Consider the following 24,498-nt stretch of genomic DNA (forward strand, 5'->3'; position numbering starts at 1 on the left):
TGAATTTTTGGGAGTATTATAATTCTTAAGTGATCTTTATTAAATGCTTATTAACTACAGAAGTACTATTATAATTTGTCATCACGATACGGTCGTGTAGATGTCGGATTTGGAAATTTGATTTCACTTTCACTCTTTATTTTCTTGGTCCTGGGGGAACTCGCAACTGTCTCAGATCCCCTCCTTTGCTCCTCATTTTCCATTAAAATTGAGTCCAGTGATACGTAGACCTTGTGCTTTAGGATTTCCGAATTGGGGGACTGTATAAGCGACTTTGTACTTCGAGAGTGCTTGACATTTGGTGTACCGCGTGAGGATTTAGTCTCACCTATTAGGCTTTTATAGAGGCTATTCTCGTCGAGCTGACGTTCCGAAAAGTACATTGATGATACACTTGTCTCTGATGACAGGCACTCTGACTCCTCGAATTGTTCTTTATGGTTTTCCCTTTCTTCTTTCATCCTACTGTGCCTACTTTTGAGTAAATTAAAGCTCACATCCTCATGAATGTCCATAGAACTAAGTACGCTGAATATGTCATTGACAGTTTTGTCCGATTGTGTCGAGTCGATGGGATTGATTATCTGGGACTTAAGGTATGTGTCGAAGATAACGGAAAAGTCTTCCCCATTATACTTGTCCTTGTTCTCCAGATTTCCGGTGACCGTATCCCATTTAAGTTTCTTTATCAAACTCAAAATGTGCATTCGGATCAATTCTGTGTCCGGCAGTGAGGGTGCCGTTTCTGAATTCTGGACGATCATTTCCCTCTCCCTGATGTCGTCCGTCGTTTGAATGATATTGTGAGACCTGGTGGAATGCAGATCCACCAAGGTAGTGGGCCCAAGATTCTCCATTTTGAATATGATTTGGTTAATAACATCATCAAAAAGGTCTTTGTAATTTTCAACTGCAATCCGTTCGACTTCTCCTTTCCAGCTCTGCTCCTGCACAGCACCTCGGATAAGTTTCCTAATTATGGCCCTAGACTCATTCCAGGGTTCGTTTTCGGGAATTTCAGGATCCTCGCTGTCGGTGGAGAAGAGGTACAGATCGTTGTCGATCAGGCGGTCAATCAAATCGCTCGCCAGCGTGGTGCCTATATCGAAGGGCCCTAGTTCCTCCCAAATCCTCGGAAAGAGCACATCCTCCACTACGTGCTGTACGATCTGGGTGATTTCTATATCTCTTAGTACACCTTCCGGGTCGGGGAGAAATATGTCCATGCAACCCTTTCTTAGAGAATCTCGATTGAGGGGATTCTGGATTTCCCTAAAGCTTTCCATCCACTTTTTCATGTCTGCGTCGATTTGTTGGGACAGCTCAACCACCATCTCGACAGCTTCTTGTTCGGCGCAATGGCGGGCATCTGCTTCTAGTAACCATTCTATGTAGTTATTAGAAACGTCACTGTGGGTCCATGCGCAGTGCTGCAGCAGTTCATCGTAGAGGAGTCGCATGTGGTTCTCCTTCTGGCGTAAACCGCTCTCCTTGGCCTCGCGTCGCCAGCGCTCCTGTTGGACCGCCATGCAGTACCTGTGGAGTTTTTGCTGCTCTCTCAGGCGGGACATTTCATCCGACAAAAACTGCATTACATAGCCGAGGAAGGTGCCTTCGATAATGTTCAGTATGTTCTCCAGTAAGAAACGCGTATTTTCCTTCTTGGATTTCTCTATTTGCTGTTGTGTCAACGAAACGAATCTGGGGGCTCTTACGGGCACTTTCTCCTCTTGGTGAGTATAATATGCGTTGGTATCATAAAGACCTGTAAACCGGGTTAGGTTAAAGATGGAGCCTGCTTTCGCTACTTTTGGATCTGCTTTTCGCCGCTTAATTAGACATCTGGGGTCATCCTGTTTGTCGACGGCTTCGGTTCTTAGCTTTTTCAGGCTCTCGAAGAGGTTTTGCAGATTCCTCTCATTACAGAAGTTTTGCTCGTACTCTTGCACGTACTCCTTGGGCTTGGACCACCTCAAGAGGGTCGTGAAGGGACATTTCAGATTCTTCATGTTAACCTTCTTTTCCAGTTCGTCGATTCTCATGTCGAAAGCCTTGCGTTTAGTTTTCGGCACGTAGCTTCGACGGGCTGGATCGACTCCGTGTCTTAAAAGTGGTGCATAGAATTCGGAGCACGGGCTACCCAGTGCTTGTAGAGGGCTTTCCTTCCGCCACTTGCTCCTTTTGGCGTCCAATTTGCGCAACGCCTTGTTGAACTGTCGTTCATTGTTGTACAGACTGGCTTGGCGACGCTTCTCGATTTCCTCGCAGGCTTTCTCAATCCGCGACTTGGAGGCGGAGTGCATCTCCTTTTCCCGCTTGTTAAACATCTTGATTACAATCTCCAGACGCATCATCTGGCATTCCTGGATGTACTCTTCTCGCTGGATCCATTGCTCCCACTCTAAGGCCTCCAAAATAGGCTTGTACTGTAAGATTTTTGTCCGGACATCTCTGAAATATGTTTTGATATTCGTGTTGAGGGCTTTCTTTAAGGCCCATCGTCTTTTCGCGCGTTCCAGGACCTCGGTTTCGTAGAGCCCTGGAGGATTTTCGCCGGGAAGAACAGTTGGTAAGGAGAATAGTTCAAGTTCTTGTACATCCACTTCCTTAAAAACTTCTGGCAGATATGGCAGGGTTTGTGCCGAAGATTCTCTAAGAGAAAATGAATTGGTGAATCTCGGGTTATTCTTCTAATTTTAACTTACCTATAAAGCGTTTGTGTTTTTTGGTGTTTTTTTGGACTTTCATTTGCCAATTTTGACAAGGAAACGTGTTTGGGCCTCAGTTCAGTTCCCGGGGATGTCAAAGGGAACATTTTGACTTCGTGGGTAGATAATGTGGTATCTTTTTCGGTCATGAAGAGGATCCCTGGTGCTTTAAATTGGCATTCGCTGTCGGTCCGCGGAAGAGTTCCGACTCGGCGTTGGGCTGGATCGTTGGCTCCTAAAAAGAGAATCAGCTTAGAAGTAAAATTTTACTTTTTTCTAAAACCTACCTCCGGGAATTCTTAAATTGGGGGACGTAGTAATCAAACATGAGGAAAGACCCTGACCATGGCCCTTTCCCGACAGGACCTTGTTCTGCGGACATTTAGACGAGATTTTGTTTCGGGTTTGCCTTTGAGTATTTTTGTCTTCCACATTTATCCTGAGAACTTTCCCCATATTAAGACGTTTTCCGGGTCTCTGCATATTAAATGAAACACAAACCACTTTTTTTTATAACTAATTAATTATGTTTTTTATAATTTATTGGTTTTTAAGTGTATTTTTGTGGACATTAGAGTTTATAATGATTAAATTTCTAGTGAAATTTCCCTTCTCTTTTTCATGGCAACTTTGATGAAATTTTATGTCATTAAGATTGTATTTAAAACTCGATAATTTCCACCATGTCATCCCATTAAATAAATTATGTATGCTTATAAAATTTTATTGTTTTCTGTGTAAGATGTTCGTTGTAACGTGCATAGGACTGTTAAAATACGGATGTGATTTTTATTCATTTACTTCTTGAGTTGCGAAGTTGTGGCCTTTTGTCCGTAAACAACTGTAGACTGATCTGATGGCCCTGCGGTTAATGATGGTTTACCTTCAGTTTCGTGGATTTTCTCCATATCCGCTATAGATGGAGCAATCAAAACATCAGACTCGCTGGGTCCGAACCGATGATTCGCGTTGAACGCCAAACTAAAGTTGGATGATTTGTTACCCTCTTTGATGTCCGGGTCGTCCATGTGCTGCATTAATTTATTTTCCAGCATGTCTTTATCACTTTGCCTACTAATGTGCTCTACATTTACGGTAAAGAACCCGTCTTGATTTTGGTTCTCATTCAGCTCGCTTTCATCGTCTCGAAATTCATTTCCTAAAATTTGGGTAATAATGTCGAATGCAATGTTTTCGTAGCTCCGACGTGTGGACACCTCTGTGATAACTTCTTCAATGAGGTTATTGCCGTCCTCTTTTCGATTCTTTACGGATTCTGGTGGCATTCGTTTTTTGTTTATATGATCCTCATCTGAACCGGATGGCTTCACTTCTTCTACATATTTATTCTCCACTGTCTGGCCGTCTGGTCCAAGTTCATTTATATTTTGTTCTCTTTTATAATCTCTAATCTTCGAATCTTCCGTTTTTCCCATTTGACTGTCTAATGGTTCCTGATTTTCTTTCGCTGATTCTTGATTCTGTTGCGAATCTTGACTTTTCCCCAACGATGCGAATGTGTCTTTCTGTTTTCCCAATGCGAGCGTTTCTTTCTTTTTTTCTGAGTCAAGTTTTCCAGAGTGAAGTGAATCTCTTTGTTTTCCCGAGTCGAGGGAATCTCTCTGTTTTTGCAACTCGAGGGACTCTTTCTCGTTTTCCTTTAAAGTCCTCTTTGCCCTGTCGGGAATCATTTCGGTCATTGTGGGGAGCATTATTCTGTAGCCTCTGCCTTTAAGTATTTTCAAACGATTTTGATCGGAAATGTTATAAGTACTTTTTAAGCTAAAAATATCGTTGCTTTCCTGGTTCGTGTTGACGGCTGGTGTATATATTTGGGATCCTAAGAGAGTGTCGAGTCCAACGGAAACATCATCGGTTATATAATGGTCCAGGTTTTCTAACTCGCCTGTGATCTTGTCACCCTTCTGTTTCTTAATCATGTTCAGAATATTAGACCGAATGAATTCCGTATCCGGCATTGAGCTGACATTTCCTATTGAGAACATATCTTCATTTTCCTTCGCTCGTATGTCGTCCGAAGAGCCAATGTCGCCGTGGGACAGGAACGAGCACAGTTCAATTAATTCGGTGGTCGATAATGCAAGCTCCATGTTGTTCAGAATCTCCATGAATACGTTATCGACGAGGCTATTATAGATTTCATGAACTATCCGCTCATTGGGCTCCATCCAGCGTCTTCCTGGTACTGCCTGTCGAATGAGCTTCCTGATTATGGCTTCGGCCTCGTACCAGGATGGCTTCTGTGGAGTCTCACTCTCGCTGTCCGTGGAGAAGAGGTAGAGATCATTGTCAATCAGCCGGTCAATGAGGTCGCTCGTTAACGTGAAAGCAATATCGAAGTTGTCTAGTCCATTCCACATTTTCGGAAACAACACATCCTCCACTACGTATTTCACGACCATGAAGCTTTCGTGGTGACGCAGAACTTCGTCCAAGTCCGGGGAAACCATGTCCTTGAGCATCATTCGCAGGGGAACGAAAGTGAGGGGATTTTGGATCAACTTGAAGCTCTCCAGCCACCTTTCTATGTCGCCGTCAATCTGTCTGGCCAGATGTGTTGTATTTTCAACGGCAACTCCCTGAGCATAATTTTGCATGTCTGTAGTCAGAATACTTTTTATGTAGTCGTTGGATACTTTTTGGTTGATCGTGCTAGTTTTCTGGAACATTTCTTCATACAGCCTACGTATGTCATTCTCCCTCTGCCTTAATCCTGCCTCGGCAGCCTCGCGGCGCCAGCGCTCCTTTTGGGCTAACACCGCCAGTATATGCAACCTCCGCTGTTCCGTGAATCGCGCCATTTCCTCCGACAGGAACTGCATATACCAACCAATGTAGGTGCCCTCGAAGGAGTTCAGTATGTCCTCTATGGCCTTTTGATTATTCTCCGCCACAAGATATTTGGGATCATTGCAGCAATAAGAATTCAATTGGGGTTTCAAACGCCAGTCAGAAGGCGGCTTATGTGGCTCCTTGAACGATGCGTGAACGTCTATTTTTTGAGTTTCATAAAGGTTGTCCAGAGTGTTCAGTCGCGAATGCGAATGCTCTAAATGTACATAGGGTTTCACTCGTTTTCGCAGGCACCTCGGCGCCTCCTTGTCCTTAGTGGACTGGGTTCTTAAAGTTTTCAGTGTGTCAAACAGCTTCTGCAGAGTTTTTTCATTGCAGAAGTTTTGCTCGTACTCCCTCATATGCTCCTTTGGCTTGGACCACTTTTTAAGACTTCTGAAGGGACATTTCAGACTACTCATGTTCACCTGCTTTTCCAGATCGTCGATTCTCATGTCGAATGCCTTGCGTTCAGTTTTCGGCACGTAGCTTCGACGGGCTGGATCGACTCCGTGTCTCATAAGTGGCGCATAAAACTCGGAGCACGGGTTACTCAATGAATGCAGAGGGCTCTGCCTTTGCCACTTACGGGAGCTCTTGGACAGTGAAATCTCCAAGCGGTGCATTCCCCGATTATACTCCCTCTCGTTCTTCTGTAAGGCGGCTTGGCGACGCTTCTCGATCTCCTCACATGCTTTCTCAATCCGTGACTTGGAGGCGGAGTGCATCTCCTTCTCCCTCTTGTCGAACATCTTGATTACAATCTCCAGACGCATCATCTGGCACTCCTGTATGTACTCCTCCCGTTCGATCCACTGCTCCCACTCGAAGGCTTCTAATAGGGGCTTGTACTGCGACTTTATGGCTTTTTCTCTGGCATCTTTGAGAAGGACCCCCAAATTGGCCTTGAGTGCGTCTCTGAAGGTCCAGCGTTTCCTGGAGCGTTCCAGGACCTCGGCTTCATAGAGCCCTGGTGGCTTGTCGCCAGGAAGCACGGATGGCAATGAAAACAGCTCGAATGGTTTCACATTTTCCTTGTCAAGCACCTCTGGTAGGAAGGCCAGTGTCTGTGCCGAGGACTCCCTGGAAAGCAAATGGTTATAGTGAGCCATTCAAGTATTTTTGTCCACTTACCTATAAAGCGTTTGAGTTATTTGGTTCCTGAGAGGATTTTTATCCTCAAACTTTGGAAAGAAGTCACATTTCTCCCTCAGTTTGTTTGTAGAGGTTATGGAAGGAGGTATTGTAACCTCATGGGTTGTGACTTTGGGATATTTCCCAGATAGAAATTTGATTCCCGGGGCTTTTAGTTGGCATTCGCTGTCTGTCCGAGGTAGTTTTCCTGTCCGCCGCTTGGAGGGATCATTGGATCCTAAAAAAAAACACAATATTTTTGGAAACATTTTTGGAAACAATAATTTTAGCCAACCCACCACCAGTCATTCTCAAATGTGGGACAGAGGTGGTTAGACATGATGTTAGTTTGTGGCCAAGTTCCTTTTTTTCTTCTGGTGTTGTGAACAAAACTCGCAATGGCCTTTCCTGCCGTTCTTGTCTTTCCCTCTCAAGAACTTTTTTCTTTTCCTTCTCAGTATAGGGCATTATTTAATAAAATTGCTTAACTTCTCTTTTTTTGTGTTTTCAATGAACGAAAAGAAAAAGAAACGCAAATGTGTCTTTGGGTAGTTGTGTAGTTGTGTTTTCACCAAACTTGTTTCATTTCTAATTAAATTTAAGTAAGAACGGGCTACTAAGTTAACTATGAGGGAATACCCTGTACAATTTTTGAATGGGCATGCTAATTTTAAATCCATTATTCCATATTAACCAATCTAATATCCAACAGGCTTGGTCGTCATGTCTGCCGCTGTGGAAGCTGTCTACAAGTCCGTCTTGATAGCCAAAATACCGGCAATGTGGGCTGGAAAATCCTATCCAAGTCTTAAGCCACTGGGTAGCTATGTGACCGATTTTCTTCGGCGCCTTGATTTCCTGCAGGTGAGTAATTGATTTGTACCTGTGGGAAATATTAAATTTTCTATTCGAACAGCACTGGTTTGATCATGGAGCTCCCTCGACGTTCTGGCTGTCTGGCTTCTTCTTCACCCAGGCCTTTTTGACTGGCGCTCAGCAGAACTACGCCCGAAAATACGTAATATCCATAGATTTGCTAGCTTTCGACTACGAGGTCCTGTCGCTGGAAGAGACCCAAATCCAGGGCCTTAAAGCGCCTGAAGACGGCGTCTTCGTGTACGGAATATATCTGGAGGGCGCCCGGTGGGATCGCGTTGGCAAGTATCTGGCCGAATCGCGGCCTAGAGAACTGTTCGATACGATGCCTTTGATTTGGTTAAAGCCGCTTAAGCGGGTTGACCTGCCCGATCGCCACAACTACCTTTGTCCCTTGTACAAGACGGCAGAGCGGCGGGGAGTCCTGTCCACCACAGGCCACAGCACCAACTTTGTGGTGGCCATGTTGCTGCTTTGCAATCCCAAAACCCCGACCTCCCATTGGATCATTCGCGGAACGGCGCTGCTCTGCCAGCTGAGTTTCTAAAAGTTTTTGGTTTGTTCGATTTGAACGTATATATTTCTTAAGTATGTTTTGGAGGCTAAAATAAACGTAAAGTCTGAGCAACATAGAAAAAATAAATATAAAAAATATGTGCAATTGCCAGACTATTCTTTTCAGCTTTATAAGACCAGGCATCCAAGGTAGGTCCGACCAAATTTAATTAACAAATTTTTATTTTTTCAACCAGGAACAGTGAGATTTTTTTAAATTAATATAAGTAAGCAAGGTAAACGTATTTCAGGAACCTGTCATTAGCTCTTTATTTGCCATACTACTAGTGTCTAAAATTGAAACTGTGCCAAATGATGCGTATGAAAGTAACGAAGTTAACCGTTACCTATTAAATTATAAATGTTGGCTATGATCTAAGTTATCTAAAATTGAAGAGCTGCGAGTCTTTGGTTCCGTAGGTGTAGTAGGAATTAGGTGTTTCAGAATCCTCTTCATTTTCCAAGGACATAGTGGGGGAAAAGGCTAGAATTTCGTCCCCAAATGCAACTTCCTCTTTCACAATAGACTCTTTCCTGGAATATCTCCTAGAAGGTCTTTTGGAAAGTCTTCTGGAAGATCTATTGGAACCCTCGCCTGTTCCCTCATTCGCTTCAGGTTCCTGGGTTTCTAAATGAAGCGTCACGGTACTCTCACGAGGCGGTCCGCCAAAGAATGCACGGGAATGATGGGAACGCAGCATGGTCAGATTGTCGCCCTGTTCGCGAATATCCGTGACGCTAGTTACGCTAAATATGTCGGAGTCCGATGACAACTTCTCTGGTGTAATTGGTGATAGAACTTGTGCCCTGATCAACTTGTCGTCATGGATTTCGTCTGAACCATCGTTATCCATTTCGTCAGTTTTCAGTTCCGCGGTTATTTTTTCCTGATTGTACTTCTTTATGAGATTCAGCAACTGAGCGTGCAGAACCAACGAGTCTGCCGCACAAATGGCGTCGGTTGCATCGACTGAAGCGACTTCTTTATTTATAATCCGACCTTTTGACTTTTTAGCAGTTTCGTCGGTGAAACGGAAGACATCGTCCTCCGAGCACAATGACAGCAGTTCGCTAGATCCCAATGGCGGGACATTCTCGGCCTTGAAGATGATTGCGTCAAAAATTTCGTCGAATAGGTCCTTATAGGTGGCTTCCACAACCACCTCGTCTTCTTCTTTCCACCTCTTTCCGGGAACCGCATACCGTATGAGCTTCCGCAATATGGCATGGACCTCGACCCATGATTTTGGTTGGCCGGTTTCGCTTTCACTGTCTGAGGAAAAGAGGTAGAGGTCGTTGTCAATCAACCGATCAATAAGGTCGCTTGTCAAGGTGGTGGCTATGTCGAAGGGCTCCAGCAGCTTCCACACATTGTCAAAGATCACGTCCTCCACTATATATTGTGAAATCAGAGTCTTCTCGTGGTGTATGAGAGCAGCATCCATGTTCGGGGATACCATGTCGCGAAGCATAAGTCTTAGTGGGGCGAAAGTCAAGGGATTCTGGATAAGCTTGAAGCTTTCCAGCCACCGTTCGATATCCTCATCTATTTTCATCGCTTCTTCAGTAGTTTCCTGCTCAGCTAGGTTTTCCACGATGTTCTTCACATCTGTTGATAGAATCCTTTCGATGTACGCATTGGAAAGCTCCTGGTGGAGGGAGTTGCAGTTCTGGAACAACTCCTCGTATAGCAATCGAACGTTGTTCTCCTTCTGCCGGATGCCAGCCTCCTGGGCTTCGCGGCGCCAGCGCTCCTTCTGAGCCAGGATAGAGAAGAAGTGGAGCTTACGCTGCTCCTTGAGTCGTGTCATTTCGTCAGCCAGAAACTGCATAATCCAACCAATATAATTGCCTTCGTAGGTTCTGATTAGGGCCTCAAAGTCCAGCTGGCTCTTTCCCTCAAGTTTTCCTGTGACGGGAAACGGGCGCGTATCCTGCATGGATTTATTTTTCTGATGTCTCGGTGACACGGTCTGTCTGGTCTTTCTGCTGTCGTATTGCCCAGTGAAACGGAAGCTATCATACGAATCACCACTGTCAAATGGAGCGGCCTCTCTTTGGATTCGCGTCTTAAGGCACTCAGGAGCTTCCCTTGCCAAGTCTTGTTGCGTTCTCAGAGTTTTCAAGGACTCATAAAGCTTCTGGAGGTTGTCGTCATTGCAGAAGTTCTGCTCATACTCCCTGACGTATTCCTTGGGCGTCGACCAATCCTTAAGCTTTCTAAATGGACACTGAATATTCTTCATATTGACTTTCTTTTCCAGATCGTCGATCCTCATATCGAATGCCTTGTGTCCGGTGGTGGGAGCGAAGTTGCGTCGAGACGGGTCCACCCCATGGCGTATCATGGGTCCGTAAAACTCGGAGCAGGGCGATCCCAAGGCGAGTAGCGTGTCCTGCTTCTCCCACTTCCGGGAGGTCTTGGCCAGCTGCATGGTTATGCGCCGCATGCCACGCTGGTACTCGATCTCGTTCTTGCGCAGCCCTGCCTGACGGCGCTTCTCAATCCGCTCACAGGCCTGCTCAATTCGGGCATTGGAAGAGGCGTGCATTTCCTTCTCCCGCTTGTTGAACATCTTGATCACGATCTCCAGCCGCATCATCTGGCACTCCTGAATGGACTCCTCGCGCTCGATCCACTGCTCCCATTCGAAGGCCTCTAGGATGGGCTTGTACTTGGTTTTAATCTCGAACTCCCTGGCCTCATTGAATAGGCTTTGAAAGTTGTGTTTAAGAGCATCTCTGAAGAGCCACCGACGACGGGATCGTTCCAGGATCTCTACCTCCTGAAGGCCTGGAGGCTTGTCTCCCGGCAGCACCTGAGACAGAGAGAACAGCTCAAGCTTTTGACTCTTCTCAGCCTCTTGTATCTCCGGCAAATAGGCCAAGGTCTGTGCAGAGGACTCCCTATAAAAAGGGCATGAGTTTTTTGTCTATTAATGGTATCAAAGAAACTTACCTATATAGCGTTTGTGTGGTCTGATCCTTGAAAGGACTATTGTCGTAAAACTTTGGAAAGAAGTCGCATTTGTTCTTCAGCTCTTTGCGGATCGGTTTTGGAGGAACTAACTTGAGAACTTGGGAAGTACAGTTTTCATTTCGTTCCCTGAGAAAGTGCATCCCCGGCGAATGGAACCGACATTCGCTGTCCGTGCGAGGAAGTTTTCCAACATCGCGTTCGGCAGGATTGTTTTCACCTGATAATTAGTGAATATAGTTATTTTTAATTAAGTTAAATCTTTTTTCCATGCTGGACCCACCGCCGCATACTCTTGTATCCGAGGACTTTGTTATGAGACATGAGGTGAGACCCAGTCCAATCTGCACATCTCTTTCTTTGACTTTGGGCAATGATTGGCCGCCAGAGGATCTCGGCTTCTTCGCCTGAATGAATGTGACGCGTTTCTTCTGCTTGGACTCATCCTCCTTCCTGGGCGAAGTCAAACCAACGGGCTTCAACTCACGATTTTCCTGGATGAACTGAAGGATTCGATCGCTCCGCGACTGTTTGTCCTTAACCGGAGGCATTTTAAGTCAAATTTGTTGTCTAGTGTTCATATGAATTGGTTGTATTTGCGTATGAGTTATGATGTGACGTTTTGCTCAGTCGGTAGACAAACAGATTACTTGGTTGACCTGTTCGCCCCAGCTTTGGTGGGTGAGTAAGAAAAATATTGGGTTAGTCAGTCAGTCAGTAAACAGTTTGCGGAATATCCTGGCAACCGATCCGCTGTTAGGGGGTCGACCGTGTTTGGTGGCCTAATCGATTTGGGCTTGGCCGGGGTTGTGTGCATTCCACCATAAAGAAAATCCTCTTTATTTGTTTGTGTATAAACGTATTTTTTTGTTTCATATTATATAAGATATTATTAAAAGACATACTATTGCTAGCAAAATTCGAAATACCTTTAAAGAATTAGTTAATTTGACACCGCGAACCGATATCTTTAAGCATGGACTCTACATTGTCATCATCATTACGAGCTTTTGACAGATCAAAAACACTTAATAAACGTTCGTCACCGACAACCTGGTCACTTTCCACATTAACAAGCTCGGGATTAGGAATGGTTTCGTTCTCGCCAAGAGCCAAGAGATCGATTCCCGAAGCACTCTTCCTTAGGACTCCGGTGGGATCTTCAAATACTTGTGGAGGTTTAATAAGCAACTTATCTTCAAACTCGAACTCGACTACATTATACTCGAACCCTGCGACCGGGTCCCGCCATTTAAGAATCAATTCAACGAGGATGCTGTCCAACATTTCTTCGTATATGCCGTTAATAATCCGCTCAGTTTCCTCTTTCCAGCGCTTTCCAGGCACTGACTGACGTATCAACTTACGAATGATGGCACGGGCCTCGTACCAAGACGGCTTGTGGTCGGTATCGCTCTCGCTGTCCGTGGAGAAGAGGTACAGGTCGTTGTCGATGAGGCGATCAATGAGGTCGCTGCTCAAGGTGGTGGCTATGTCGAAGGGCTCCAGGAGCTTCCACACATTGTCGAAGATCACCTCCTCCACTATGTATTGGGAAATCAGAAACTTCTCGTGGTGTATGAGAGCAGCATCCATGTTCGGGGATACCATGTCGCGAAGCATAAGTCTTAGTGGGGTAAAAGTTAATGGATTCTGGATAAGTTTAAAGCTCTCCAACCACCGTTCGATATCCTCATCTATTTTCATCGCATCTTCAGTAGTTTTCTGCTCAGCTAGGTTTCCAACGATATGTTTCACATCCGTTGATAAAATCCCTTTTATGTACGCATTGGAGAGCTCCTGGTGGAGGGAGTTGCAGTTCTGGAACAACTCCTCGTATAGCAATCGAACGTTGTTCTCCTTCTGCCGGATGCCAGCCTCCTGGGCTTCGCGGCGCCAGCGCTCTTTCTGAGCTAGGATAGAAAAGAAGTGCAGCTTACGCTGCTCCTTGAGTCGTGTCATTTCATCATCTAGAAATTGCATAATCCAACCGATGTAATTGCCTTCGTACGTTTTGATGATGGTCTCGAATTTCTCCTGGTCCGTATCATCAATCCTTTTAAAGGGCGACTTGGGCGGCTTCGGCATTGTTTCATTTTTATGCCATGGAGTTAATGATTTAGCCTTTCTGCTGTCGTATTGCCCAGTGAAACGGAAGCTATCATACGAATCACCACTGTCAAATGGAACGGCCTCTCGTTGGATTCGCGTCTTAAGGCACTCAGGAGCTTCCCTTGCCAAGTCTTGTTGCGTTCTCAGAGTTTTCAAGGACTCATAAAGCTTCTGGAGGTTGTCGTCATTGCAGAAGTTCTGCTCATACTCCCTGACGTATTCCTTGGGCGTCGACCAATCCTTAAGCTTTCTAAATGGACACTGAATATTCTTCATATTGACTTTCTTTTCCAGATCGTCGATCCTCATATCGAATGCCTTGTGTCCGGTGGTGGGGGCGAAGTTGCGTCGAGACGGGTCCACCCCATGGCGTATCATGGGTCCGTAAAACTCGGAGCAGGGCGATCCCAAGGCGAGTAGCGTGTCCTGCTTCTCCCACTTCCGGGAGGTCTTGGCCAGCTGCATGGTTATGCGCCGCATGCCACGCTGGTACTCGATCTCGTTCTTGCGCAGCCCTGCCTGACGGCGCTTCTCAATCCGCTCACAGGCCTGCTCAATTCGGGCATTGGAAGAGGCGTGCATTTCCTTCTCCCGCTTGTTGAACATCTTGATCACGATCTCCAGCCGCATCATCTGGCACTCCTGAATGGACTCCTCGCGCTCGATCCACTGCTCCCATTCGAAGGCCTCTAGGATGGGCTTGTACTTGGTTTTAATCTCAAACTCCCTGGCCTCATTGAATAGGCTTTGAAAGTTGTGTTTAAGAGCATCTCTGAAGAGCCACCGACGACGGGATCGTTCCAGGATCTCTACCTCCTGAAGGCCTGGAGGCTTGTCTCCCGGCAGCACCTGAGACAGAGAGAACAGCTCAAGCTTTTGACTCTTCTCAGCCTCTTGTATCTCCGGCAAATAGGCCAAGGTCTGTGCAGAGGACTCCCTATAAAAAGGGCATGAGTTTTTTGTCTATTAATGGTATCAAAGAAACTTACCTATATAGCGTTTGTGTGGTCTGATCCTTGAAAGGACTATTGTCGTAAAACTTTGGAAAGAAGTCGCATTTGTTCTTCAGCTCTTTGCGGATCGGTTTTGGAGGAACTAACTTGAGAACTTGGGAAGTACAGTTTTCATTTCGTTCCCTGAGAAAGTGCATCCCCGGCGAATGGAACCGACATTCGCTGTCCGTGCGAGGAAGTTTTCCAACATCGCGTTCGGCAGGATTGTTTTCACCTGATAATTAGTGAATATAGTTATTTTTAATTAAGTTAAATCTTTTTTCCATGCTGGACCCACCGCCGCATACTCTTGTATCCGAGGACTTTGTTATGAGACATGAGGTGAGACCCAGTCCAATCTGCACATCTCTTTCTTTGACTTTGGGCAATGATTGGCCGCCAGAGGATCTCGGCTTCTTTGCCTGGATGAATGTGACGCGTTTCTTCTGCTTGGAGTCATCCTCTTTCCTGGGCGAAGTCAAACCAACGGGCTTCAACTCACGATTTTCCTGGATGAACTGAAGAATCCGATCTTTCCGCGACTGTTTGTCCTTTAATGGAGGCATTTTCAAAAGCAAAGTGTTTGTGTATGTGGATTTTTAGAATGTGAGTGACTTGCGTGTGAGTTATTGCTTTTAGTTGTTACGTGAAGTGTCTACTAAGTTTATTTAGGTTATTAGGTTGAAAAATATTGAGTTAGACTTCCCACCAGGGACCTGATTAGTGGTAGGTCGATAGATAATTCAATAAGCCATTAACAGAAAATCTTTCTTATTTATGTGTAAAAATGTGTTTATTGGTCTGTTTATACAAATAATAAAAATATATAATAATCTAGTAAAATTCAAAATCCCTTCGTTATTGCCGCATTTGAATTTTTCCCATTTTGTTAGTTGATTGCGCATTTCCAACCGACTTGCAGATCCGTATGACTGCTTGCATTATTTGCGTCCTCATTTGTGTCTTCCTTTTCGCTTAACAAGGATTCGGTCTTATCGTCCTGATCGTCGTCCATATTATCATCGTCCCCTTCGTTAATTAGGTCTGTTACAAAAAGGCTCTGATTGACTCGTTTGGTTGATAAGTCAGTTCTTATAGGAATCTTTTCAGCTGTTTTCTCCTCGATGAATTCCTCATATTCTTGGCAGTTGATCCGTACTTGGGAATCGTGTTTGGGGGGGTGGTATTGTAAAAGTAACTGAACAAAGATGTCGTCCAACATATCGTCATATATATCGTGAACAATCCGCTCGTTCTCCTCTTTCCAGCGCTTTCCGGGCACTGAGTGACGAATAAGTTTCCTGATGATGGCCTGAGCCTCGTACCAGGAGGGCTTGTGATCGGAATCGCTCTCACTGTCTGTGGAAAATAGGTAGAGGTCGTTGTCGATAAGGCGATCGATGAGGTCACTAGTCAAGGTGCTGGCAACGTCGAAGGGCTCCAGCTCCTGCCACACCCTATCAAAGATCACTTCCTCCACAATGTACTGGGCCACCATGGCGTTTTCGTGCTTAACTACAGCGGCATCCAAGTCCGGGCATACCATGTCGCGGAGCATAAGCCGCAGCGGGACAAAGGTTAAAGGATTCTGGATGAGCTTAAAGCTCTCCAGCCAGCGCTCGATGTCCCGGTCGATTTGCCGGGCCATCTCAGTCACAGTTTTCGACGTCTCGTTGGCGGCAATCGCTGCCACGTCGTTTCTGAGGATGTCTTTGATGAAGAGATCGGTGACCTCGTGGTTTACATAAATGCTTTGCTGGAACATCTCCTCATACAGCATCCGCAAGTCATTTTCTTTTTGTCTATATCCTGATTCGATGGCCTCGCGGCGCCAACGCTTTTTCTGGGACAGGATGGCGAAGGCGTGGAGGCGTCTCTGCTCCTCCATCCGATTCGATTCCTCAAAGAGAAACTCCATTAGGTTGCCGATCATTTTGCCCTCGTGGGCGCCGACCAAGATCTCCATGTTGACATTTTGGATTTCTCGTTCTATATTCTTATCAAAATTTGAAATCGGTATTTTAGGTTTGTGTGAAGGGCGTGGATCCCACGGCTTTAGCGTTCCTCTACCGTAGAAGAATGGTGGGGGGTGATCGTAAGAAACTGTTGAATCTCCGCGGTTATCTGCGAACTTTGCCCAATCAACTTTTTCTTTCAGGCACTGGGGCGCATCGATGCGGAGATCTCCGTGTTTCCTCAGGGTCTTTAGGAACACATAGAGGCTCTGTAGGTTGGCGTCCGTGCAGAAATTCCTTTCATATTCGCGGGTCAGCTGCTTAGGCTGGGCCCAGTCGTGCAGCTTCCTGAAGGGGCACTTTAGTTGGTTCATGTTCACCTGCTTCTCCAGCTGATCGATCCGCATGTCAAAGGCTCGACGCCCAGCGTTCGGCTCGAAGTTTCGACGGACGGGGTCCACGCCGTACCGGCGGATCGGTGCGTAGAACTCGGAGCAGCGCGATCCCAAGGCGTGCAGTGTTTCAGGTTTCTCCCACTTCCGGGAGGTTTTGGTAAGTTGCATGGTTATCCGTCGCATGCCGCGCTGGTACTCGATCTCGTTCTTACGGAGGTCCGCCTGGCGCCGTTTCTCGATGCGCTCACAGGCCTGCTCGATTCGCCTCTTGGAGGCGGCATGCATCTCCTTCTCCCGTTTGTCGAACATCTTGATCACGATTTCCAGTCGCAGCATCTGACACTCCTGGATGTACTCCTCCCGTTGTATCCACTCTGACCACTCGAAGGCCTCTAGCAGGTTCTTGTACTTCTGGAACTCCAATTTCCGGGCATCTGCCTGCCGTAACTTTATATTGCTTCTCATGGCCATCAGAAGAGCGCGGCGCTTGTTGGCCCGCTCGAAGACGTCTACCTCGTAGGCTCCCGGAGGCCCGTCTCCCGGCAGTATTGAGGGCAGAGTGAAGAGCTCCAGGGCTTGGTCCAAATCTTCGGTCTCAAAGGCCTCCGGAAGGTAGGGCAGGGTTTGCGCCGAGGATTCCCTTGAATGGAAAGCAACCGTTATATTATGTTTCTCAATAGACTTGCCGCCCTACCTGTAAAGCGTCTGCGTGGTCTGATCTTTGTTCGGATGAGGATATTCATATTTGGGAAAGAAGTCGCACTTGTTCTTCAGCTGTTTTAGTGGTTGGGGGTTGACCAGCTCCAGAACACTTATCGCTACATTGGAGCTTCTTTTCTGAAGGAAACTCTGTCCAGGGGCGTGGAACCGACATTCACTATCTGTGCGCGGAATCTTTCCAGCTGGCTTGATTGTGCCTGGAAGTGGATATATTTAGCATGGTGGAGCACAGGTTCTTGGCCCAGACTTACCTCCTGTTAAACGCAGGTCCATTGTAGGCGTTGAGATCAGACATGATGCCAGTTCTGCATCCTTTTTCGAAGCTCGACTCTTGTCATTCAAACGCGATTCTTTTATTCGGTTCTCCTCGATGAATCGCATAATCCGCTCCTTGCGCTCCTCCTGCACGGAATTGGACATTTTTTGTTTGCGGTTCCGCATTTTTGTCTCCAGTGATTATTGTCCGAATTTTTGGTTGAATTCTGTTTGGGAGGAGTGTTCAATGCTGCCTGCTTGATTCAAACTAAAATATTTTCAATATTTTGAATAATGACTGTGGGCGAAAGAGTGTGCTTATTGGATATTATTTTGTCTCAATTATGATTAAAATTTCCCTTTTCCAGGCAGAGATCTAAATCCTAATGGGCTCGGCTCATCAATATCAATTTGGGGCATTGAAACGGTCAACATTTGCGCAACAATCCCAGAGCAATCAGGGACTTGGATGAGGCGGAAGACTTTACAGGTTTCACCCAACCCGCCTGCCAGGACGTTAATCATTTATTATCCGACATGTCTGTGATTATTTAGCTTTTTGTCTCTACTCGCCCATATTTCATTTTCTTCAGGGGCTTTAAATTTTTTAAGTCACAGAAGATGTTCCAGCTTCACCCCCACCATCCCTTCTGCAACTAATTTTGTGTAATAATTTATGAGCAAAGTTTCCCCGAGGGTAGGAAATGCTTTTCGATAAGAAGTGTTTTTGACGATTAAGCACAACACTCGAGCAAGTTGGGAGCCGTAAATTGTTGTTTTCCAGAAGGGAGCTAGCCCGGGGGTTTTAAGCATTTGAGAGAGTCTTCGGTGGGCAATTTAATGCGGCACTTGTTCCAAAGCCATGCCGAGCAGGCGATTTTTTTTCGGATAGGGACCTGGTCCTAAAAACTTGACCCATTTTGACAGCTTCACAGATTGCCAACTTTTAATTGGCATCAATTTTTATCAACTCGGAGAACAACTCTTCTCGAAGCTGCAATTGAGGACTCATGTTCGTGCTTAGCAGGCCCATTAATTATAGCCTCAAAGCCTCAAACACTGAAAGGCTGAAAGCCCCCTCCTGCACTTGCCTATTAATTACCTTTGCTAAGCATTTTCCCATTTATCAGACCGGGATTCGGTTCCTGGCGAAAAGGTTTTCGGAACGATTTCAGGAGCCTGCAGGATGCCTGCGTGACCCCATCAAAAATAATGATGCCAATTAGCCGTCAGAGTTTTCGCCGAATATTTAAACCGATTAGAGGGCCAATGCCAATATCTTTTCCACAAGAGCACAGAATACCAGGAAAAGCCTTTTAAAATTATATTTTTACACTGAGCGGACAGATGGAAAGCAGATTTCTGAAACTAGTTTATTTTGATTTCTACCCTTTTTTATACTGTACTATACTGTTTTCAAAGAACACTCCTCTTCAAAGAACAGTCTTTAAATATGTTTTAATTAAACACATTATTGGGATATTTTAAATTTTGTATTTTTCAACCGTTCCCGAAACCATGAGCTAATTGTAATTAGTTATTTCTTTGTGTTGCCTCGTTTTAATGTTATTTTTCGAAGGTGTGGGTGGAGATGCTGGGTCTTTTCTATTTTCATTTTCCAAATAATGCGTATTTATGAGTAAACAATGAAATTATATTTACTTTTACTCTGTCAATATTTGCATGCAATTAATTTTCCCAGCCCGGGCAGGAAGCAGGAGGTTGGAGAAAACTGGGGGCCACCATCACATCACCATGAGGAGGAGCGAGCAGTGAAAAATCAAAACCAAGCGAAGCATGGAGCGAGGGCAAAGTGCCGTAACGTGTGCAGGGAGCACTTTCCATGGACCCGTCTCCAGGACATCCCATTACCCAAGTACCCAAACACCCAGCAAACCCCCCCACCCCAGGGTCTGCCGCAATTTACTTTAAAAGTATTGCTAACGAAGGAATCGAAGACGAGTGGCTGGCATCTAGTCCTTTGTTGTTGGAGGTCCTGTTATTATTGTATCTGACGCTGATGATGGGCGATGATAACGAGATACTCGGCTCCGCTTTGCTCTGTGCTCCGGAGAAGTTTGCCAAGTTGCCGGGCTTCCTTTGGGCGCATCCTTTGTGGTCGGTCGTTCGGGTCGTGGCAGGACCTCTTGCCGGAAAGTTCTGGCTAATGCCAGCCGCATTTCACCTTCCCTTGGTTGCCCGCCAACAAAGTTCGTTTTGCATGCTTTCGACTTTTTTAATTAAATCTTCGAGCAGAAGACAAATAGAATTGGCTAAAGTGCGGCCGAAATATTGGGAAATGTTGGCTAAAAGGGAGAGGGCTGATGCTGCACCCTCCATCTCTACCCCTGAAAAATGAAGCCATTAAACCACATCCAACTCGTTTCGTTTAATGGCCTGGCCGTTTAAATTTTCAGGCCTCGCCGAAATAACAACAAGAAAGGGATCTTTGGATTCGCTTGGCTTGATTTTATGTTATCAAAAATATTTTCAGGCACTTGAATTAATTTATAGCTCCACGACGCACTCCCGTTCGGAAAGGCTAAATCATTGTTCTTCTGGAAGAGAGCTTATCAGATATGCCTCTAATCAGAGGCGGAACAAAGGAAGTTGAAAATAATTTTGTTTTTAATCAAATTAATTCAGGCATAAAATTCTTAAATCCAATGAAAATTGTGGGATTTTTTATTGTTTTATTTTTTATACATTTTATAGTTAATGAATTCTTAGGCTACGCCTCTGATTCGAGCCAAATAAATGTTCTAAGCGCAAAAAATTGTAAATCAATATTTATTGTAATGGGCATGGCTTCAACATATAAACGTGCTGTGAAATAATAGGGTAAGCCTCTAAAAAGAGGTTGATAAATATTTACTAAAGCTAACTATGTTTTTAATACAAGTAATACATTTAAATTACATAAATATCTTCCTGGAATTAATCGATAGAAAGTATGTGTAGATGGAAAGCTTTACATTTTATTAAGTTTTTATTCTCTTAAGAAAGTTATTTATTTTTAGAGAGCATCAAATATTCGACCCAGTAAAATTGTCACTTTCTATTCCCATTTTTTTCTGTTTTTTTGGGGGGTTGGCTTTGTGTGTGGTTTTGCCTTTCGCGCTTATGTCGTAAAATTTATGACACGAAATGTTTTGGCATTACTTTCGGAGGGTTTATCTGCGGCCATGTAGCACTCGCAAAGGTGGGCGGCCTGTTAGGTAGGCGTGGCATGTGGTTTCGCCCAGCCCTTCGTGGCTTGTTATTCTCGATTTGGGACAAACATAAAAAACAGCGACCATATTTATTTATACTATATGCACCCTACATCCATACATGTATTTGTATGTGAATATGAAAATTTTTAGATTTATGCTCGGAAATTTGCATTTTTTTCCGTTCGTCCTGCTGCTTTGAATTGTTTTGGTTTGGAAGGCTTCGAAAGGGATTGGGTTTCGGTGATTTCCATGGATTTTGGGGGGCGGCCATCGTCGTCGGTTAGCCATTTATCAACTACTTCGCTTCGAAGGCAACTTTCGGGCCAAAACATAAAATTGCACTTATGCAGCGCCAATCTAGCCATAACCAACCAGCCATAACCAAAGCCCAGCCAAGTGCATGTGGGTTCCTCCTTCGTCCTTCATCCTTCGTCCTGACATCCTCTTGGGATACGGAACAGGGAAAACTATTCTCGCACATCTTCAGTTTGGCTGTGTGTTTTTTTTGCTCCTTTGCCGGAGACTGCCGGAGAGTGTAGTTTGTGGATACATCCCATTCCCGGAACACAGATCCTGGATCCTGGATCCCGAATGGCTGGAAGCCGCATAAATTGCTTTAGCACCAAAGGGATTTGTGTCAAAATCAGACCAAAACATCCAGCCCAAAGACAAGAAGCCTTCACTCCGTTTATTCGGTTTGGTGTCTATGCGAAATAGAAGAAGTCTGTCCGGATTTATGATGGAGGAGCCATTCCATTCAAAGGGAGTTTCCTAGAAAACAGGTCCATTCATGGGAGAATAAGAAGTACTCTGCAAAAAAGAGGTTCCATAGATATTGAATGAAGTATTATTAAACCGAAAGTAGAACACTAAACCGTATTTTAATTCCCTTCAAATCTTGTTAGACTACCTTCCTAGTTAGCTTTAAGAAAAAAAGCCTGAAAAATAACATATTCCCTTTATTTTGGAAACTCAGCCAGGTTCATTAGAAATGTATGAGACCCTCGCTAATGGCTTCCAGCAGAAAAGGGAATCCATGGCAAAGTTTTGCCTTAATTTTAAGCATTTTGTGTTGCTTCTCCGGGCAGAAAGTTTTTCCGCTTCAATGGACGGAGGCAGAAAAAGCGGCGCCCCTCCACACATATGGGCGGATACATATCCGGATCCGGATATACACACCTACGTATGCGTATGTGTACATATATGGGATCTTGTGGTTGTGTGGGTGGTGTGGCAGCCATATTACGCTCTAGCAAATCAGCTTACAACTTAAATTGAGGCACTTTCGTTTAGCTTCACTTTGCATGGTCGCTCCTTTGCCGCACATATCCTTGAGCGCCTTTGGCAGAGGAGGCCTTTTCCAAAAGCATCTCAAGCAGGAGCAGGAGCCGTGTACGTGGAGTTGAAAGGAAGCAAACAAACCGCCAGTGGCACAATTTAGTTCCTCAGGGAACATCCTAAAGTATTCCCTGTTGTTGTTGCAATTTCGGCCATTTTTTTGCTGGGGCTGGGGCGAGGGCGGAAAGAACTTTTCACTTGCTCCATTTACCAGAATATTTCTTCAGCATCAGTACATATATAGAAATAAATCAAGGGATTTTTGGGATTTTGGTTATTTTTTCTTTGTGCTTCGTTTGATTTCGTTTCGCTCCTTGCTTTTCCTATGCCGCTTTCCACCGTCATCCCCAGCCCATTTTCCGACATATGAGCTGCTCCCGACGGGGCATTAGTTTGGAAAATTGTTTAGTCCACCGCAGGGCTAAGCAACAACTTGTTGTGGTCTCCCTTGCCGAATTGTGGCCAAAAGCTGTTATACAAATACAATGCAATTAAGGCCGATTTTCAGTTTCATGAATCCAAAAAGTTTTATTTACTCTAAAATTAAATGGGATACAAGTTGATTTGTGTCCTGAACAGGGCCAAGAAGACTCTGTCGAGAAAGTAACTTTTGAAAAATCAAGTACATTATACTAATTAGCGACTGGCAGGGTAAACTATAGAATTGATTCGAGTCCAATAGTGCTTAGTACTTAGTGTTAATTAAAGCAACATTTGCTGCACAGCTTTCGGTTAATCAAGCGAAAAGCCAACAGGAGCGACAGGAGCAAGCACAAGGTTCTGTACATTATTGATAATTTGCCGCATGTCGAGTCCTGTTTAATTAGGACTGTAAGTGGGGAGATGTGCCCTGCCCCAGCCACAGCCATGACATGTCTTTGATGTTGGCTGAATGTCCTTTGTCAAATGCGGTTAATTAAATGTACTCACATATTAGCAGCAGTATTTCAAACATTTTATTTGGCATCTGTTGACGTTGATGGTAATGTTTCTGCAAGTAGCATCTGAAAATGAGCACGAAAATTACTTTTACGGAAAATGTGACAGCTATCGAATGACAAAAAGTTGAAATTGGAAAATTACAAAGGATGTTTGGTGTCCGGCCGAGTGGAAAATGCGTTTCAAAGAGTTTCAATGGGTTTCAATGGAAATTGCGTAAAATTTCATCGAAACCAGGTTCTGCCAGAGCAGGCATGGATATGAATATGAAATGGAAATCGAACCTGCTCTGCAATTTTTCAGATTTCGGAAAATGGCTTCAGGGCATTAAAACTAATTACTTTGTAATTGAATCTGTTCCTGACCAAAGCCCTAGTTCATAGGAAGCGAATGCGGTATCTCTGGCAACAGTGCGTATGAGTAACAAAGGCTTTGCAAATGCATTCGCCTGCAGCCTCAAAATATTGTGTTACTTCCATTTCTCGGAAAATGGGTGAGGAAATGAGAAGGGGGAACTTAAACCACATTCACGAACCATTATTAAGCCATTTTAAATATTTACCTTTAAGCCCGTCACGGACATTATATCCATCGCTATAACGAAATCGAATTAAGAGGAAATTTTCAACTCTGCCCGTGTCTAATGGCGATAGACAAACGAATAAATGGAATAAATCAAATATGTCCCCTGGCCGCCAAATGCTGTTCAAATCAAACTGACTGTCGGCCAGCATTTGACATTTAATTAAATAAGAGTCGCAGTTGGCCATGTTGGAATGTGGGTTGTGGACTATATATACCATAGAGGGCTACCAGTGAGGTGATGGTATCCTGTGAACCTCCCTGGCTGAGGGAGGAAGAGTAAGTGCATAACTTTTCCACCTACATTTTTCGAGCATGTTGCCCTTTTTGTTTATTTGCGGAACTTTTTTCATTTTCATTTATTTGCCATGCTGGTCACAGCTGCGTGAGTGCGCACTTCCTTCGTAATATTTCCTTTTTTTTGCCTCAGTTTCTCCTGGCTGCCTTTGCTTTGTGACAGCTCATAAAATGTGAGCGACACGCATTAAAAGTGTATGCCTCTAAGTAGCGGGGAGGGGCTTGGAAGGGGGTGTTGGATTTGACACTGAAGAATGGCCTCTGGGGCCAGTGTTGCGCTCCTGTTTTACTACAGGTCCTGGGTGCTGCTCCTGTTTGGCTCCGGGCAGGAGCCGGGGACGTGCCGTGGTCGGGGCCATATTATGATGAGCCGGCAAAGAGCAATATGAAAATGAGGAAAAACATTGCACACTGGCGCCGCAGGCTGGTGCGGAAGGTCCTTCTGCCCCCGCAAGGATATTTCTTAATAAGCAGAAGAGCTTGCTAGGGCTGGGCCGGAGCTAATGCCGTCTATAAAAGCGGATTGAACACCTAAATAGTCCAGGCATTTATTTAATTGAAATCTGTGCGAGAGCCCATTAAATGTTTGCTCATT

The 24,498-nt window shown here is 44.9% G+C and overlaps 6 protein-coding genes and 1 long non-coding RNA gene across 7 annotated transcripts in view; 1 reads left to right on the top strand and 6 right to left on the bottom strand.

Annotated features, from left to right (window-relative positions):
- The window catches only part of LOC6497620 (dynein axonemal heavy chain 7), a 31,539-nt gene extending 23,285 nt beyond the window's left edge, over nucleotides 1-8,254 (top strand). The window contains exons 22-23 of the mRNA XM_001961658.3: nucleotides 7,408-7,559; nucleotides 7,612-8,254. Coding sequence (XP_001961694.2) covers nucleotides 7,408-7,559; nucleotides 7,612-8,118 — 659 coding nt within the window. The 3' untranslated portion in view covers nucleotides 8,119-8,254. The remainder of the gene's footprint in view (nucleotides 1-7,407; nucleotides 7,560-7,611) is intronic.
- On the bottom strand, nucleotides 17-3,233 carry LOC26515466. The gene is made up of 3 exons (XM_014906950.3): nucleotides 2,996-3,233; nucleotides 2,706-2,943; nucleotides 17-2,652 (listed from the first exon to the last, which is right to left on the bottom strand). The coding sequence occupies exons 1-3, from the start codon at nucleotides 3,189-3,191 to the stop codon at nucleotides 69-71; spliced, it is 3,018 nt and encodes a 1,005-aa protein (XP_014762436.1). The 5' UTR covers nucleotides 3,192-3,233; the 3' UTR covers nucleotides 17-68.
- On the bottom strand, nucleotides 3,417-7,299 carry LOC116654456. Its single transcript, XM_014906395.2, has 3 exons — nucleotides 6,995-7,299; nucleotides 6,696-6,933; nucleotides 3,417-6,644 (listed from the first exon to the last, which is right to left on the bottom strand). Exons 1-3 carry the CDS (start codon nucleotides 7,161-7,163, stop codon nucleotides 3,506-3,508), a joined length of 3,546 nt encoding a protein of 1,181 aa, XP_014761881.1. The 5' UTR covers nucleotides 7,164-7,299; the 3' UTR covers nucleotides 3,417-3,505.
- Nucleotides 8,255-8,371: 117 nt separating the features above from the next.
- LOC6497907 lies at nucleotides 8,372-11,940 on the bottom strand. The gene is made up of 3 exons (XM_001961657.3): nucleotides 11,387-11,940; nucleotides 11,086-11,323; nucleotides 8,372-11,033 (listed from the first exon to the last, which is right to left on the bottom strand). Exons 1-3 carry the CDS (start codon nucleotides 11,652-11,654, stop codon nucleotides 8,507-8,509), a joined length of 3,033 nt encoding a protein of 1,010 aa, XP_001961693.2. The 5' UTR covers nucleotides 11,655-11,940; the 3' UTR covers nucleotides 8,372-8,506.
- A 6-nt stretch (nucleotides 11,941-11,946) lies between these two features.
- On the bottom strand, nucleotides 11,947-14,866 carry LOC26513858 (cilia- and flagella-associated protein 91). The gene is made up of 3 exons (XM_014906781.3): nucleotides 14,506-14,866; nucleotides 14,205-14,442; nucleotides 11,947-14,152 (listed from the first exon to the last, which is right to left on the bottom strand). The coding sequence occupies exons 1-3, from the start codon at nucleotides 14,771-14,773 to the stop codon at nucleotides 12,043-12,045; spliced, it is 2,616 nt and encodes an 871-aa protein (XP_014762267.1). The 5' UTR covers nucleotides 14,774-14,866; the 3' UTR covers nucleotides 11,947-12,042.
- Nucleotides 14,867-14,989: 123 nt separating this feature from the next.
- LOC6497906 lies at nucleotides 14,990-17,809 on the bottom strand. The gene is made up of 3 exons (XM_001961656.4): nucleotides 17,529-17,809; nucleotides 17,252-17,474; nucleotides 14,990-17,197 (listed from the first exon to the last, which is right to left on the bottom strand). The coding sequence occupies exons 1-3, from the start codon at nucleotides 17,716-17,718 to the stop codon at nucleotides 15,097-15,099; spliced, it is 2,514 nt and encodes an 837-aa protein (XP_001961692.2). The 5' UTR covers nucleotides 17,719-17,809; the 3' UTR covers nucleotides 14,990-15,096.
- A 4,777-nt stretch (nucleotides 17,810-22,586) lies between these two features.
- Nucleotides 22,587-23,729, bottom strand: LOC123257419. Its single transcript, XR_006507473.1, has 2 exons — nucleotides 23,587-23,729; nucleotides 22,587-23,089 (listed from the first exon to the last, which is right to left on the bottom strand). It is a non-coding gene; the product is annotated as an uncharacterized LOC123257419 (long non-coding RNA).
- Between the last annotated feature and the right edge of the window lie 769 nt (nucleotides 23,730-24,498).

Source organism: Drosophila ananassae, chromosome 3R (assembly GCF_017639315.1).
Source record: "Drosophila ananassae strain 14024-0371.13 chromosome 3R, ASM1763931v2, whole genome shotgun sequence".
Lineage (NCBI taxonomy): Eukaryota > Metazoa > Arthropoda > Insecta > Diptera > Drosophilidae > Drosophila > Drosophila ananassae.